Source organism: Protopterus annectens, chromosome 11.part0 (genome assembly GCF_019279795.1).
Source record: "Protopterus annectens isolate FY-2018-M chromosome 11.part0, PAN1.0, whole genome shotgun sequence".
In the NCBI taxonomy this organism is placed as follows: domain Eukaryota; kingdom Metazoa; phylum Chordata; order Ceratodontiformes; family Protopteridae; genus Protopterus; species Protopterus annectens.
This window is the reverse complement of record NC_056745.1, coordinates 1,389,849,517-1,389,867,946: the sequence shown is the minus strand read 5'-3', so window position 1 is coordinate 1,389,867,946 and position 18,430 is coordinate 1,389,849,517. Positions and strand designations below refer to the sequence as shown.

Below are 18,430 nucleotides of genomic sequence, written 5' to 3'. Positions count from 1 at the left end.
GAACATTCACAACTAAATGACAGTGTAATATTTACCCATGCTACTCCAGCTGGCATGCACAGTAATTCAGAATGTCTTAAACTACACTGATATGACTTGTACGTCAACTTTGAATATCCAGCCATTCAGTCTATTCCTTAGGAGTGGCTTATGTCACACACTACTTGAAACTGTACTGGGCAGCATTGCCTTCAGTAAAACATCACTTCAGCATGTAAGCCCCATAGGATAATAGTTTAAAGAAATGCAATACTAACACATAGCAACAACACCATAAGTTAGAACAGGTCAGTTAAGGTTAATCATCTGTGAACTGAGGGGGTGGAGCTAGGAACTAAACCTTCTATTTAAAGTGTAAAATAAAACATTTTAGAGCTTTACTGAAAAAGCTCACCCAGACTGTGTGACCATTTGCTGTGAGGGAAAGGTTAATTTTTATTTCTTGTATTTTGTATTACTTTCTTGCCTTTTTCTATTTTGTATACTGTAATTTGTTTTCTTTACACTGTGTTTTACTTGTATTCTGCTTTTAACTGCATAATAAAACTTAAAGCGAGACCACAGCTTTGTCTCTTGTGAGTCAGACAGAAATTTTTCCCATTCACCCTCCTCACCCTGTTACTGTTGTGTTGTTAAGCACCACTGTCTTTCTAGTCGCCTGCCTCTTATGTTAATTGGACCATATATCTCATTTCCTGTCTGCTTTTACTGGCTGGTGTGAGTAAGCACAAAATTATCATTTTATGAAATCACTCCAACTATTTAAATTTGTTGGCCATCCTACTGTATTCCATAGTACCAGAATACAGAAGTGCCCCCACCCCCTTTCAGTCTATCTTGCCTTTTAATGATAGTGTCTCTACACTAAAACTTAACTTTTTAGACAAGATACCCACTTTCATGTCTAGCTGCTTAGTGCACACTGCAGTGTTTAGGATAAACCATTTTTTTTCATCTTACATTTAAGCATGTATTGCTAGACCTCCAGTTATTGGAGAGCCTACATTCCACCTCTCAGTAGTCATCTTGGGATTACTGCTTCTCTTTTCTCCTGGTAAGAGAAGGAGTGCAGTGACATTATTTCCTGGGACTGTTGATCACCAGAAAGCCTAATAACTGCTTTATGGGTGACAGCATGAAATCTGTGCTTATTTATTTTATTTATTTATTTTAAATTTGTTAACCGGGTTAGTCCAGCTGAGCGCTTGGCTCATTTTCAGTGGAGACCTGAGGAGAAAAGCTTCACAGTGAGTTTTCTTTTTTTTTTTTTTATTTTACTTACAAACAGTTAAGACACTACCATTTGGAACTAATCAAACAGTTAAAGAGATAAGATTTACAATAAATCATACAGAAAAACCTTGGGTATAATGTCATAAAACTTACAGAAAACACTTAGGTACAATGTCATGAAAGGAATAAAGCATTCATAATTCTTGTTTGGTTATATACATTATATGTACAAAAAGGCATAGTATGGGGATGAAGTGGTTAAACATAGAGCTAGAGGGGTAGACGTTTATTAGATAGGCAGCGAAAGATGAAAAAGAGGGAGAAGAAATAGATGGGAAGAATATGGAGGGGGAGGTATTAGATGCTAGAAGCTGTTAGAAGCTATCTCAGTAGTCTGATCCTGGTGAGAGTAGGAGCAGAGTGCATTTATTCCTGACTCTTTCTGGTTGGAGAGTGAGTGTCTGTGCTTAACATACCTGATTGGTTGGGTTGCTATTCAAGGCATCTACCAGAGAACGGCTACAAGCCTACAGACCCTTGCATCATCTAGGACAAGACTGTGGATCACCAAACAGGCTGTGGCCTGCTTCTCTTCTTGGGATTGGGTGCTAACATTTTGCTTCTGGTGAGAGAAGAAGCAAAGGAGTATTGTATCCCAACAGAGTGAAGCTGTGCTCAGACCAGCATTAGTAGTAGCCAGGCAGTAGCCATTCATGTGACTCCTCTCTTTTCATCATTCTTGACAAGCTAATTCTTTGTTTTCAGTAAGTATGCTTGATTTCTTTCTCACTTCAGAATATCTGCATAAATACTTCATCCATAATTTTTCAGGGTCTATGTATTAGATTAAAGCACAGTCCCTGCACGTAAGGCAACTGCCAGGTCTCAAAAAGCATTCCAAAAAACAACATAGACCAGCAGACAATGGTGCCCTTTTAAAAAAGATGTACTTTTATTCTAAATAATGCCATAAGGCACATAAAAATGGCAAAAAGCCTACAATACAAAATCCAAACCGGTTTCGGCTTATAAATTAAGCCTTCATCAGTGAGAAAACAAAAAGCTAAAAAATAACCAAGAAGGCTGCTTGCCTTATCTAGAGAACACCTGTCAATCATCATTACAAACAATTGGTAAACTACAAATGTTCATTTAAACCGGGTGGAAAAAGGCCACCCAAATTAATGATCCATCTTTTCTCTAATTTGTTCAGAGTATCATGCCAACCAGAAATGTTTCCTCTGTTGCCTTGAATCTTATCAATAATGGTAAAGTTAAAATTTGCACTGGAATGTTTCAGTGTGTGTTTATATAAAGCATTGTTGGTGCATTGATAAGGACAATGCAGTTGAGCTGCTCAATGTTCAAATCACCATAGGTAAAATCCAATACACTTCCTTGCAAGCTGTAGGTCCCCCTCTATGACCCAGGAAACCCATACCATGTATTTAAACTTATCAGAAGCACTAACCATCCAACCCAATACCATATTCATGGGTGACTTTAATTACCCCACTATTAACTGGGAATCCTATATGACATCAAATGGACATGCACAGAGATTCCTGGATTTTGTAAACACAAACTCCCTGGACCAGATATTCAGTACACCAACCAGGCATGCAACCATACTGGATCTGGTCCTCACTAATATGGGAGAGTGCTGCACATCCCCTATTTTAATGCTTTCCCTGCTAAGGTCAGACCACAAAATGGTCTCCTTTGAAGTAAAAATAAAACCTGGACCCCCCAGCTAAACCAGGCCTGTGCAGAACTGTTCACAAAAACCCTGTACAAGCATGTTAATAGCTGTATAGAGGAATCCGTACCCACCAAGAAGAAGTACAGAACTAACTCAAAAAAACAAGCCACCCTGGTGGAATCATAAAATCAGTTAGATGTATAACAGGAGGAAGAAAGTCATGGCAAAAATTAGGAGGTGCAGAACTCAGCAGGATAAAAGCACTCTCATTAAGCTAAATAAACATCTCAGAGGACAAATAAAATCTACCAAAGCCAAATTTGAGGTACGTTTGGCCTCTCAAGCCAAGGATAATCACAAAGCATTCTTTAGCTATAACCGCAACCTCAAAGGCAATACACAATTGTGTGCAGAGCTCATTGTAAATGCAGCCACCTATACTGAGCCAGAAGAAATAGCAAACCTCCTGGCTAATAAATTCAGCTCCAACTTTACTCATTCTGTGTTGTGCAACTAATAAACAAAGGTATGGCATTTAAGTCCAATGTCCAATGGAAGTCATTGTTCCAATGTATTCGGCATTCATCAGACCTGTCATTGAGTACAATGCCTCTTTTGGTATGTCGCTAACCAGGCATATCCAACAACTGGAACATTCACAGAAGTTCCTCACTATAGGAATATAGGGCATAAGTAATATGTTCTATGCAGACCTCCTCAAGGCTCTCTCCCTGTATTCTGTTTCCTACAGGCTTTTGAGGGGAGAGCTATGCCTGGCATACAGGGCATTGTCAGACCCCACTGTGATAGGTCTCCTGCATATCCGCAAAACAAACAGCACCAGAATTGTCCATTCTAAAATGTTGAGCCTTGCCTGTGATGTAAATAGGACATGCTGGAGAGATAGGTATGTATCCCAGAGATTACCCCGTCTCTGGAACCAGCTCTCCATCCATGTGAAGCAGAGTTCCTCCCTAACCCAATTAAAGTGAAACTTGGATAATTGGTTGGGGAACAAGAAATTCATCCCTGACTTGGCACCTATGTCTCTAATGTACACAGGCAACCTTGTAAATGGTTCATCTCCCAGGCACTAGCTAGTAAATGTTTTATCTCCCAGGCCCATGCTTACACTTATGAAGGGTATCAGAACTTGTCAGAGATTTGGGATGCATGACTAGGCATAAAATGACCCTTATGGTTATAAGCCTAGTTAAACACTTATGAACCCCCCCATCCCTAGTCAGAGATGGAAAATGCTGCCACTTCACGGTACTGAGGTGGACTGTGGGAATCAGATACTGCAGGGGGCAACAATTAAGAGTCAAAAAAAAAATTAAAAACAAAAAGTAAAATTAACAGTAATTAGCCCCTCACACTCTCCCCTCTAATTATTTGAGCATCTGTACATTGGATGTGCTAGCTAATCTTTGCTAGAATTCTATACATTCTGTACTGGTATTCTCTAGGATACGGATTCATATTTGTGCCGTTTTCTAAAAATATCAAAGCTACATCTCTGTGCTACTTATACTTTAGAAAAAAGTAGAAACACTAGTGAGGTCTGCATAATATGTGAAAATCACTAACAGTATGGCAAAAAGCGATCAGTAAGATATTAAAAACAGCAGCAAGCATATTTAAATTACACAAGATCCATGAGTTATGGAAGCAGGTCTTTGTCCTCAGCTCTGAGATTTAAAGCCAACAATTGCAATACACGTGTTCAGTTTGTGATGCAGTTTATCAGGTCTTTTATTCCCAACATCTGCATGATATATTTTTTTAATTTAACATTTATTTACCCGGAAACTCCAAATGGGACTGAACTTTCAGCGGAGGCCCAGGGAGAAATGCTCCAGATGCATGTCTTTGGAATGTGGAAGGGAACTAGACCACCCAGAGGAAACCCACGCAAATGTAGGTAGGACATGCAGACTCCGCACAGAAGGTACCCCAGCTGAAAATGGAACTGAAGAACCTCTTGCTGTGAGGTGAAAATTTTAACCGCTGCACCACCTTGCCACCCACATTCAGATCAAACAATGTTAGTTGCAAAACTCTCAACAAATCCAGGACAAATCCAGAAATAATTAGGGACACTTTTAAAATATTAGTACTATTAACCTGAAACCAATTTTCTGAAGTAAAGAAGTCTATAACTCTAATTATTTTCATTATTTATTAAGTGTAATTCATATTTTCTCCAAAAGTCACCAGTTTCAAGAGGGATTAAAATGGACAAAACTAAAATCTGAGTGAAAATCAGGGACAGTTTAGACATATGGTTAGCTGCCTAAAATGTATTTTAAGCCAAAGAAAAGACTAGCAGTTTTCATTAAAATGACCTCTGTAACATAGCAACAGACAAGATCTTCTAAAAGACTTAAGTCTTCGTACGGCAACTATCATAGAATACTGTTGTTCTAACAACTAAATTATATATTCCCTGGATCTAAAGCATAAAAAGAGCTGCAAAAACAAGTTAAAAATGAAAAAAAGAAAGAATTAAACAGCCTATATCAACAGAGATGACAGCAAGAGAAAACATAGCACCTCTATCAGAATCAAAAGTAAAGTTCAGTAAACATATTATTCCATGACAGTAACTGGACTGGGTCTATATTAAAATACAGAACGTCCACAACAGCGAATGCCACAACAGTGACACACAAACGCTGAACTGCAAAAATAGCGAAGGATGGCAAATATCAAAATTCGTAACACCGAACGCATTTCCAGAAACAACAGCTCCATACAGGTAAGGCAAACCTACACAAACAAACTTTATTAAACACACTTTTGCAGGGGGCTGCACTCCCCACACCCCCCTACTTAAATAAACCAACTCCGAGATCGCACTACAGTGGGGAAAAGGATATATTTCCTCTTCCTCATGATCACCCTGCTGGCCAAGGAAATACATTCAGTGTTCCGAATTTCGATGTTTACATCTTTCGCTATTTAAGCAGTTTGGTGTTTGTGTCGCTGTTGTGAACATTCAGTATTTTAATATAGACCCACTGGACCATACTGACAGTCAAAAACTACACAGCTAATGCACTGTTTTAACTTCCAAAGCCCTGGAGTCAGCTTGCCACCAGAGTAGCAGTTATTCATCTAGTATTGCAACTCTAGAAGTGCAAGCAGGAGTCACAGCTACTAACTACACTTAGAGAAGTGGAAGCAAGAGGCACAGCTGCTAACTACAGTTAGTGAAGTGCAAGTAAGAGCCACAGCTGCTAACTACAGTTAGTGAAGTGCAAGCAAGACTCATAGTTACTAATTACAGTTAGTGAAATGCAAGCGAGAGTCACAGCTACTAAGTACAATTATTGAATTGCAAGTAGGAGTCATAACTACAGTTAGTGAAGTGCAAGCAAGAGCTACAGCTGCTAACTAGTTAGTGAAGTTTAAGCAAGCGCTACAGCTGCTAGCTACAGTTAGTGAAGTGTAAGCGAGAGTCAAAACTACTAACTACAGTTAGTGAAGTGCAAGGAAGAGTCACAGCTACTAACTACAGTTAGTGAAGTACAAGCAGGAGCCATAGCTAATAACTGTTAGTGAAGTGCAAGCAACACCCATAGCTGCTGACAACAGCTAGTGAAGTACAAGCAAGAGTCATAACTACTAACTACAGTTAGTGAAGTGCAAGCTTGAGCCATAGCTACTGTTAGTGAAGTGCAAGCAGGAGCCATAGCTACTTTTAGTAAAGTGCAAGCAACAGCCATAGATGTTAGCAACAGCTAGTGAAGTGCAAGCAGAAGTCACATGTACTAACTACACTTAGTGAAGTGGAAGCAAGAGCCACAGTTGCTAACTTCAGTTAACATTCAAAAGAGAGCCGCAACTGCTAGCTACAGTTAGTGAAATGCAAGCAAGAGCCAGAGCTGCTAACTACAGTTAGTAAAGTGCAAGCAGGAGTCATAGTTACTAACTACAGTTAATGAAATGCAAACAAGAGTCACAGCTACTAACTACAGTTAGTGACGTGCAAGGAAGAGTCACAGCTACTAACTATAATTAGTGATGTGCAAGCATGAGCTATAGCTACTAACTGTTACTGAAGTGCAAGCAATATCCATAGCTGCTAACAACAGCTAGTGAAGTGGAAGCAAGAATCATAGGTACTAACTGCAGTTAGTGAAGTGCTTTGCACTTCCTGGTATCTCTGCTTCATCATCTCAATTATTTCAGTATTAGCAGCTACAGAAATGGGTTGAGGGCTTTCATGGAATGGTGCATTGAAATTATGCTTTTTTGTCTGATATGATATTCTCTGGTAGTATGTAAGATTACTATAATTAACTTTTAATAGACAGTTTAATTTGTTGTTGTTTTATTGCATAAGGCAGTCCATTCTTTACATCTACATTGATTCATGTGACAGTCAATCTATACCTACTACTTTTTGTACTGCATATGTATTTTAACCTGAGTGTGTGGGTTATGTGGCGGATCCTGGTGCCCGACAGGAAGCTGACAGCAACTGTCTTGTTTAGCCTAGTGAGTGGGACATCAGTGTGCCTCACTATAGAATCACCTGTGACTAGTGTGTTGGGTACATTGTTTTTGCCTTATGGGCTGTGGTTTATTGGCACACTGAGTCTGTGGGCTATGTGTCATTTAGGTTGTGTTGGGGGTTGGAGGTTGCTTGCATTTCTGCTTTGGAGGTCTCTGTTGCTTGAACAGATTATTATTGAGAGCCTCTGCAAATGTTTTTGTGTTTCTATGTGTGGATTTTGGTGGTGTAAGCCAGGGAACCTTGTTGGCTAGGCTTACTTAGGCCTTTGGGCCGATAGCCTAGTACCTACCTATGAACCTAATACCATCAGTGCATTAATTATAGACTTGAAATAAAATATGCAAAACATAAAGCACGTGTTTTTAACTATCATTGAGTCATTTAAAAATTTGCTATTCAGTATATGTGCAGAGGATAAGCGAGCGGTAAAATACAGTAAAAGACTTAAAAATTTAGAGGGGGAGGGAATAGTTTGGGCTCTCTTTTCTTTATTGTTAGTTATAAAACATAGCTGCATGTATTTTTTTTTAATTAAGGACAGTCACTTGCATTAAAAGTTTTTCAGCTACAGTAATAATATAAATGCAAATCAAGAGTCTGTCTTTCACTGGAATTTGAACCAGTGGCCTTGCCATCCTTTGCTATTTAATCAAGTCACTGAACCATAAAAGATGTGATTAGTTAGCCCCCAACTTTCTGGAAAATTTTACACACGTTCTAGTACCATAAGGTGGCTAAAAACTTGTTATGAAACCTAGAGGTAAATCTTTATGAAGCAAAACCACCATGTTCCATTTTACGAATCTTAATGAATTTTATTCTTTTTTCACTAGTATCAATTTCGTAGCTATTTTCAGAATACCTTTTTAATACTATGTTAGAAGCTGCCTAGAAAATAAGGAGGTGATTCTTTTTTTGTTAGAAATGAACTTGAGAGTAACTTAAACTTAGCTTTCAAGCTATTTTTCTGTTGCTGAAGAAACGGCCAACCTGACAAGTAGCTTAATGTGCTTTCTTCTTCAATTTCCTGAACAATAGACCTTGAAACTCGGTGTACATTAAACAACAGTACAATTTTCTGTACAACAGTGTGATAAACATTTGAAGCGTATTCTTCATGTCATAAAGAAAACAGTTCATAAGTATTGAAAAAAAAAATTTTTTTTTTCCTGATAGGGAAGTGTGGCTTGACAGATAATAAAAATCTGCATTTTGGAAAAATCAGACTTGTGTTTAGTTTTCATAACTTAGAAGTGTCACATGCTCAGTAATTAAAATTTCCTTGGTTATTAATTAATAATTATAATATCCCATTGTGTTGCAGCTGTGAATCCCACCCCAAGCAGTTGGAGCCTAGACACTGGGAAAGAAGCCAGGACAATGATGGAGTGTGGAAAGCTGACATCTCCACCTATTCCTCCAAGACCTGCACATTCTGGTATACTTATTAAGGACTGCATTATGTAACTACGTTCTCAGATAAGAACACTCTTCTATTTAGAAAGCTGGTCTTGTATTTGAATATGCGAGATACTTGTCTGTGTTTCTTTTTTACAATCACACTTGAATAGCCATCTCTGTGTTTAAAAAATAGTGTGGTATATTTTGTAGCATTTCTAAGGTATGATGTTTCCGGAAAATATGTCAGTGTTTTTAATCAGCTATGATACAGCATCATAACAGCGGATGTATATGGGCTTGAAATGATATCCTTGTACATAGCATACTAATAAAACTGTACTTATGATTCACTATTGTTGCTGCTGACACATGCTAATGTCACTAATGCAGTATCCAGGTACAGAATATAGGAAAATGGCAAACTGTTACAATTTACAAGCAAATTAGATCATAAGCAGTTCTGTAGGAGCAATCACTTTAATGTTTATGTCAGCAGCATTATGACAGTTAGATACTGCATAGTACACCCACTAAAAATAAAGTTAAGGCTAACTGCATGTTTCACACCTACAGCATTGATTGCATTGTTTACTGTTTCTTAGTTGCAGTCACAGATGCAGTACTGATTGCACTGTTTACTGCTTCATACCTGAAATATCATTTATTGTTTCTTGCTTGTAGTCACAGCTGCAGCACTGATCACAGTCTTTACTGTTTCACACCTGCAGTCATCCTTCTAGTTCACTATTTCACACTGATGTACTGAGCACACTATTTACTGTTTACACCTGCAGTACTGGTCACACTTTTCATACCTACAACACTAATCATACTGTTTACAGTTTAACATCTGCAGTACTAATCGCACTGTTTACTGTTTCACACCTGTAATACCAATCACACTGTTAACCATTTTACATCTTCTGTAGTGATAACACTTTTCAATATTTCATGCCAGCAGCGCTGATCACACACTTCCATGTTTCAGACCTGCAGTACTGGTCATGGTATATTGTTTCACACCTGCAGTACTGATCATGGTATACTGTTTCACACAGTACTGATCATGGTACACTGTTTCACACTTGCAGTACTGGCCATGGTATACTGTTTCACACTTGCAGTACTGATCATGGTATACTGTTTCACACTTACAGTACTGGTCATGGTATACTGTTTCACTCCTGCAGTACTGGTCATGGTATACTGTTTCACACTTACAGTACTGATCATGATACACTGTTTTGCACTTACAGTACTTGTCATAGTATACTGTTTCACACTTGCAGTACTGATCATGGTATACTGTTTCACACTTGCAGTACTGGTCATGGTATATTGTTTCACTCCTGCAGTACTGGTCATGGTATACTGTTTCACACTTACAGTACTGGTCATGGTATATGTTTCACACTTGCAGTACTGGTCATGGTATACTGTTTCACACTTACAGTATTGATCATGGTATACTGTTTCACACTTACAGTACTGGTCATGGTATACTGTTTCACTCCTGCAGTACTGGTCATGGTATACTGTTTCACACTTACAGTACTGATCATGGTACACTGTTTTGCACTTACAGTACTTGTCATAGTATACTGTTTCACACTTACAGTACTGGTCAAGGTATACTGTTTCACACTTACAGTATTGATCATGGTATACTGTTTCACACTTGCAGTACTGATCATGGTATACTGTTTCACACTTGCAGTACTGGTCATGGTATACAGTTTCACACTTACAGTACTGGTCATGGTATACTGTTTCACACTTACAGTACTGGTTAAGGTATACTGTTTCACACTTACAGTATTGATCATGGTATACTGTTTCACACTTACAGTACTGGTCATGGTATACTGTTTCACTCCTGCAGTACTGGTCGTGGTATACTGTTTCACACTTACAGTACTGATCATGGTGCACTGTTTTGCACTTACAGTACTTGTCATAGTATACTGTTTCACACTTGCAGTACTGATCATGGTATACTGTTTCACACTTGCAGTACTGGTCATGGTATACTGTTTCACACTTACAGTACTGGTCATGGTATACTGTTTCACACCTACAGTACTGGTCAAGGTATACTGTTTCACACTTACAGTATTGATCATGGTGTACTGTTTCACATGTACAGTACTGGTCATGGTATATTGTTTCACTCCTGCAGTACTGGTCATGGTATACTGTTTTACACTTACAGTACTCGTCATTGTATATGTTTCACACTTGCAGTACTGGTCATGGTATGCTGTTTCACACCTGCAGTACTGATCATGGTATACTGTTTCACACTTACAGTACTGGTCATTGTATACTGCTTCACACCTGCAGTACTGGTCAAGGTATACTGTTTCACACTTACAGTATTGATCATGGTGTACTGTTTCACATGTACAGTACTGGTCATGGTATATTGTTTCACTCCTGCAGTACTGGTCATGGTATACTGTTTTACACTTACAGTACTGGTCATTGTATATGTTTCACACTTACAGTACTGGTCATTGTATACTGTTTCACACCTGCAGTACTGGTCATGGTATACTGTTTCACACCTGCAGTACTGGTCATGGTATATTGTTTCACACCTGTAGTCACACCTGTAGTTCACTGTTTTACACTGCTGTACTGAGCACATTAGTTACTGTTTACACATGCAGTACAGGTCACACTCTTCACTTTTTCACACCTGTAACTAATCACACGGTTTACAGTTTAACATCTGCAGTACTAATCACACTGTTTACTGTTTCACGCCTGCATTCACACCTGTAGTATCAATCATACTGTTTACCATTTTACATCTTCTGTACTGATAACACTTTCAATATTTCATGCCAGCAACGCTGATCACACATTTCCATGTTTCTGACCTACAGTACTGATCATGGTATACTGTTTCACACTTACAGTATTGATCATGGTATACTGTTTCACACTTACAGTATTGATCATGGTATACTTTTTCATACTTACAGTACTGGTCATGGTATAGTGTTTCACACCTGCAGTACTAGTCATGGTATACTGTTTCACACCTGCAGTACTGATCATGGTACACTGTTTCACACTTACAGTACTGGTCATGGTATACTGTTTCACACCTGCAGTACTAGTCATGGTATACTGTTTCACACCTGCAGTACTTGTCATGGTATACTGTTTCACACCTGTAGTCACAACTATAGTTCACTGTTTTACACTGCTGTACTGAGCACACTATTTACTGTTTACACCTGCATTGCTGATCATGGTATACTGTTTCACACTTACAGTACTGGTCATGGTATACTATTTTACACCTGCAGTACTGGTCATGGTATACTGTTTCACACTTGCAGTACTGATCATGGTATACTGTTTCACACCTGTAGTTACATGTGTAGTTCACTGTTTTACATTGCTGTACTGAGCACACTATTTACTGTTTCACACATGCAGTTCTATTTGTAAGGGGAGCCATGTTATATTCAAGCCTGTAGCAGTTGAAAGCAGATCACACATAAAGCTATTATTTCAATGTAACTTAATAATGATACAGAACTTGTACTATGATTATGCAATTTAAATGTAAGATGAACAAGTAAGGCAATGGATTTCAAACCTAGTCTATTTACAAGATTCTTCTCACTTTTACATTTTCTTTGACACTAACCTCCAGGCAATTTTTGTCAGCCTCACAGTGTCACGTGTGGACCTCATCAAAGGACTGCTGAGTGGTATGAATGAATTACTCTCAAGTCAGATGACAGATAATGGGCATAAGTCAAAGTATTTGCTGTTAACCTGGAATCCATTTTGCTGACGTGCATGTATTGGAATGGAGATTAATGAAGTACCATACAGAGAGAGTTGCTCTTTTGAACTGCTTGATGTACTCAAGCATTGACCTTCTGATGAAGTGCAAGAGATTTCTTCTCAACTCAGCAGCCTTCCTTCCTTCTGAAGGAAAGATATTCCAGTGAGAGAGAAAGCAAGTTCACTAAGTATGAGGTGGATTTTGGGCCTAATTAAACTGAATACTTCACCGATGAAGACTTCGACTCTTAGGCTGCTCATGTTATTCAAATTGTCTGACAGTTACACTGCAAAATCCCTGTAGTATTACTTACAGTTTAACAAATCTAAAACAAGGTATGCATGTCTTGAAAGTGTAGCCTTCATTCTCGAGGTGAATTTCTTGACATTCATGTGTCAAACACATAACTGGTTATGATCATAAACCCAGTCATAAACCTTTATATTTTACATTTAACAACCTGTCTATAAAGTAAAGGATTATGATAAGGCCATTAATCATAACTTACTTGCTTATCTTTTTGATACATGGATTCCAAGAAATTGACCTCATGAGTGAAGCTGTGCAGGTGAACCTTGTCATCCATATCAAGAGCACATAATTTTAAGTTACAATAGAAGATAGAATAGTGATTATTTGTAGTGCATGGAGATTAATGGACTACTAGCTTCAGAAGCATTAATTAAAAAAAAAAATCAGGAAGTGTTGTGCCAGCTTTGAAATCTGGTAGTGTAATTGGGAATCATTGCACATATTTACTTATTCCCTGTGTAAAGGAAGCAGGTGGTTCCCAAATACATTTTGAGTGTAATGTAGACATCAGAGAGAAATGGAATTGAAATTAACCTGTTTCATATTATGCTCCTGTTATTTATGCACAGACCATTAAATGACAGTCTGTTGATGTTAGCAGAGGATGTCTAACAATTGCTAGGCATCTTTGTAAGTGTTAAGGTCAGGCCTCGCACTATAGTAGTGCTGAACCAGCTTGTCATATTTGATTGTAATAATGTTGCTTTATGCACTACAAATGTGTTATAAACAAGTTCTCCTGTATGAATCTCAGTGTTAGAAAGGGAACCTCACACTGCCACAGAGAGGCCAGACACTCAGGATGTTTACCATCCCTTATGCTGCCTCACAGATGGCACTCACATGAGAATAGCAGTGGAAACTAGCTAATAGTTTTACATGCTACAGCCATACATTGAGCTGACCGACAAATGTCTGTTAGAAGAGAAATTTGCTTCTAATCAGCCAAAAGCTTTAAAAGCTGTTATATTCCCTGTGATTCCAAACAACTTCTATTTTTTAAAGTGACATTATTAAATATGGGAAGCTAAATGATTTACAAAACATTGTAACTGGATGTCTAATCTTAATCACTTTGTAGGTTCATAGGTATAACAGGCTAATGACCATAAGGGCGTTTTTAAGCTTAGCCATGCATCCCAAATCTCTGACAAGTTCTTGTACCCTTGGTAAGTGTAGACAGGGGCTTGGGAGATGAAACATTTATAAGCAGGGGTCTAGGAGATGAACAGTTTACAGGCAGCATGTGTCCATTAGAGACATAGGTGTCAAATCAGGGATGAATTTCCTGTTCCCCATCCAATTGTCCAAGTTACCCTTGAATTGGGTGAGGGAGGAACTCTGCTTCAAATGGATGGGGAGTCTGTTCCAGAGAAGGGGTAATATATGGGATACATACCTTTCTATGCAGCAGGTCCTATTTATATAATAGGCAAAGTTTAAATCTTTATAGGTCCATAGGTTCATAGGTGTGTACTAGGCTAATGGCCCTGGAGCCTATATAAGCCTAGCCCAAGAAGATTCCCTGGCATCATGCTGCACAAAGTTAGTTCCCAGTCCCCCTGTCATCCCCGGGGTGAACTTCCTATTGCCCACCCACTCATCAAGATTTTTTAAAGAGGGCCTGTGAAGTGCTCTGCTTGATGTGAATGGGAAGTTTGTTCCAGAGTATGTGGAATCTGTGGGTTAGGAACCTGTCCCTCCAGCATGTTCTGTTTATTGTGGAATTGAGGTTAAGATCCCTGGAGCATGTGGCACGGAGGGATTGGGATTTCTTTAGGTGTAGCATATCTAACAGCTCTGGGTCAGACATGGCATTGTAGGTCAAGCAGAGATCGCCTCTAAGTAGGCGATAAGAAACAGAGTATAGCTGGAGTTTTTTGAGTCTGTCCATATAGGGCATGTATCTAAGGCCTAAGATCCTCTTAGTGAGGAATTTTTGTGGCCTTTCCAGTTGTTGTAGGTGTCTAGTGAGGTACATACCAAATGAGGCATTGTATTTTATAATAGGTCTAATGCCACATAGAAGGACTTTTTGACTACAGTGGCAATGTGGTTATCAAAGGAGTGGTTGCTGTCAACCTGTGTCCCAATGTCTCTTATCACATTTTGGTAATTCCGGTGCTGTTTGTTTTACGGATTTGCAGGAGGACCATCAGGGTGGAGTCTGGCAATGCCTCATTGCTAGGCATATATCTCTCCTCAGTAGAGTGTAGGAAAAGAATGCAGGGATAGGGCTTTGAGGTGGTCTGAATAGGATCTCTACTTATGACCTGTATTCTTTTAGTGAGGAACCTCTGTGGACATTCTAATTGTTTGATGTGCCTGGCTAGGTACATACCAAAGATGACATTGTACTCAATGGATAGGTCTGATGAATGCTAAATACAGTATAACAGTGACCTCCTTGGACCTTGATGCCATAAGATGCACACCATAGAATGATTTCCTCACTACTGTAGACATGTGATGGTCAAAGGTTAGATTACTGTCTGTGTGTGTTTCAAGTCCATGACTACTGGGTCGACTCTTAGGGGCTTGTTGTCAATATGATAGTTACCAATGGTGGATGACTTTCTCAAGGATACTATTATGCATTTCTTGGCATTCAGTTTTAGTACGTGGCTCTGGCACCAGTTGTTTTCCTGTGTCAATCCTTCCTGGAGAACATTTGTGTCATTGAGTGAGTTGGTGGCAGCTCTTAATTTGTAATCATCTGCAAATTAGTCGGTCAGAGACCATTGACACAGACCTTGACTTCAGAGAAGTAAATGCCAAAAAGGAACAGCCCCAAGACCAATCTGCTTGTGACTGACCTCTTTGTAGAGGTGGACTCCCTAATTCTAACTTTCTGTGTCCTATCTGTGAGCCATCTGGCTATCCACTGAGTGGCATAAGGGTTTGCACCTAACCTCTTGTTTGTCAACAATGTCTGAGTGGGGGATTGTGTCAAATGCCTTGGCCAGGTTAAGTGAACCATTTTCCCCGTCATCCATTGCTTTGGTGAGCTTCTCAGAGAAGTCCACCAGGTTGAGTAGGCATGACCTGAACCTGATGAAACCAAACTGGGTTAGATCCAGTATCTGGAGGTTTCCTATGTCATTACTGATCATGTCCATGCAGTTCTTTCTATGGCTTTACATATAAGACTAGTCAGACTTATGAGTCTTTAGTTTCCAGGGTCTGTGCATGGCCCACCTCTGTGCAAAGGGATGACTGTTGTTCTCCATTCATGAGGCACAAAACCTGTTTGGAGGCTACAGTTAAATAGCATTTCCAGAGGGCTTTCATTATACTTAATTTGAGGGCCATGGATGATGCAGCTGTCATGTTCCATTCAAGTTGGTATAGCCCATGTTACATTAACGTAGCAGCTAATAATAAACACTTCTGCTGTCAATGCACATAACATTGTAGCATTCATTAGTGACAGTGAGATAATTAAGTTTAAAATCTTAAATGCCTTCTGGGTGCAGAGTACATTATATTCTGATCATCACACAAACACATTTTTCCCTTTTTCCTTTACTGTATTCTGCATTTCTTGGCATTTAGTTTTAGTCCATGGCTCTGGCATCAGTTATTTGTCTGTGTCAGCTCTTCCTGGAGAACAGTAGTGCTGGTGGGGATTCTGTGACTGTTTCTAATTTGTAATCATCTGCAAATTTGGAAAGCTAGCGGCCCTTGACATTGGCCTTGACTTCAGAGAAGCAAATGCCAAAAAGACGTGATCCCATAAACGATCCCTGAGGGACTCTGTCATGATTGACTGGCCTCTTTGTAGAGGTTGACTCCCAAATTATTAAAGCCAGTCATCTTCTGCCTGCATTGTGACATCATCCTTGGAGAAGGTAAAATGCTGCTCAGCGCTAGGTTTATGCCAGGCTGGGGCACACATTCTGAGAACTCCGTGATGTCTCTCTTCATATAGTCTAAGGAGGAACATCTCACATGGACTATGATGGAGTCATAATGGTACTTGTGGCCCAATGACCTGAGTGCATGTGTAATGTGATGGATCCTGGCTCCTGATAAGCAACTGACCATGACTTCTTCTTTACTCAACCTGGTGAGAGTGCCATCAGTGTGTCTCACAATGATGTCTCCAGTGACCAGAATGTTGGATTGTTGCACATTTCTGAAATGGATGTAAATGCTTTTGCCTATTGAATTTTGCACTTGAGTAGTGAATTTATGGGAATCCATACCTCAAAAAATAATGTGATTACAGTCAGAGAAACTATTGTAATCATTTGGATCACTAATTTCAGAGTAACCCCATAGAAGGGTCTGTGATGCTTAAAATGAAAGACTTTTTCTTACATGAGCACTTTACTCACCTTTAGAAAATGTCTTTTCTGACATCTCCTTCTGTGGAATGATTAACATGTTGCTTTTTTGGGGTAAATATAATTACCGGTTCATGAATGATAGAATCTTGGAAAAGTAAATGATCAAAACACCATGCTACTATGGTATGCTTTATCGATGAGTAGAATACAGCAGTATCTGTACTTTTAAATTAACATAACAGTGTAGCCATAGCAAACGTAATAAATACATGTTCTGTAGTGGAATTTGTATTTTGTTAATCAAGTCATTTTTTTGCTAACTTTGATACAGTCAACCTGCTCCATCCAATTGGTTTGAACATGATGATTTTATAACTTAGCCCACAGCTGTGTAGTGTTAGAGTTGATTAAGTAACAGGTACAGAAAGCTAAACTTCAGCCTGATATATTGAGGATAGGGGATTTGCCCCCCCACACACCTTAGAATCATGAATATATTAAAGCCCGTTCAGTGAGATGGGCTTGCAGTAATAGGGTTTGGTGAAAAGTGACTCTTCTGACTCTCTAACCTTTTTAGTGCTGTAATTATAAATAAGTCAGATAAGAGCACATGTTGTTCCTACACATTAGGTTTTGTTGCAGGTATTGATTACACATGATACATTCGGTTTCCTCCCACATTGCAAAGACATGCAGTAGGTGGACTGGAATAAATTGGCCCTAGGTGTGAGTGTGTGTGTGTGTGTGTGCCTTCTGTGGAAGGTTGGGTGCTGGGCTGGCAACTCAACACTGTAAAACTCCACTGCCAATCATGAGCAGACAGATGATCCGCTGTGGCGACCCCTAACCGGGAAAAAGCCGAAAGAAGAAGAATATCTAAATGTAACAAACTGCAGCAAATAAATAATTTTTTCCTTATTAAATTTGAGTGATACACAGAATAATGAGCAAATATGTTACATTTTCATTTTCCTTGCTTGTTGTATAGGTTCACCTTCAAGAAATGTGAGGTCCGTTTCACCATCTTCAGCTGCTAGATCTCCGCAGAAGGTACAGCTTTCTTTAGTTCTGACTTTTTATGTAATAGAGGAGTCTGCTGTTCACTTTGGACCATGTGATTCATAACTTTGCTAGGCTTCTGTGTTTTGTAAACT

The 18,430-nt window shown here is 39.1% G+C and overlaps 1 protein-coding gene across 2 annotated transcripts in view; it reads left to right on the top strand.

Annotated features, from left to right (window-relative positions):
* DOCK4 (dedicator of cytokinesis 4) overlaps positions 1-18,430 on the top strand; it is a 3,006,016-nt gene that overhangs the window by 2,934,510 nt on the left and 53,076 nt on the right. For both annotated transcript variants that reach the window (XM_044088673.1, XM_044088674.1), the window contains 2 exons: positions 8,785-8,898; positions 18,265-18,326. In XM_044088673.1, coding sequence (XP_043944608.1) covers positions 8,785-8,898; positions 18,265-18,326 — 176 coding nt within the window. The remainder of the gene's footprint in view (positions 1-8,784; positions 8,899-18,264; positions 18,327-18,430) is intronic.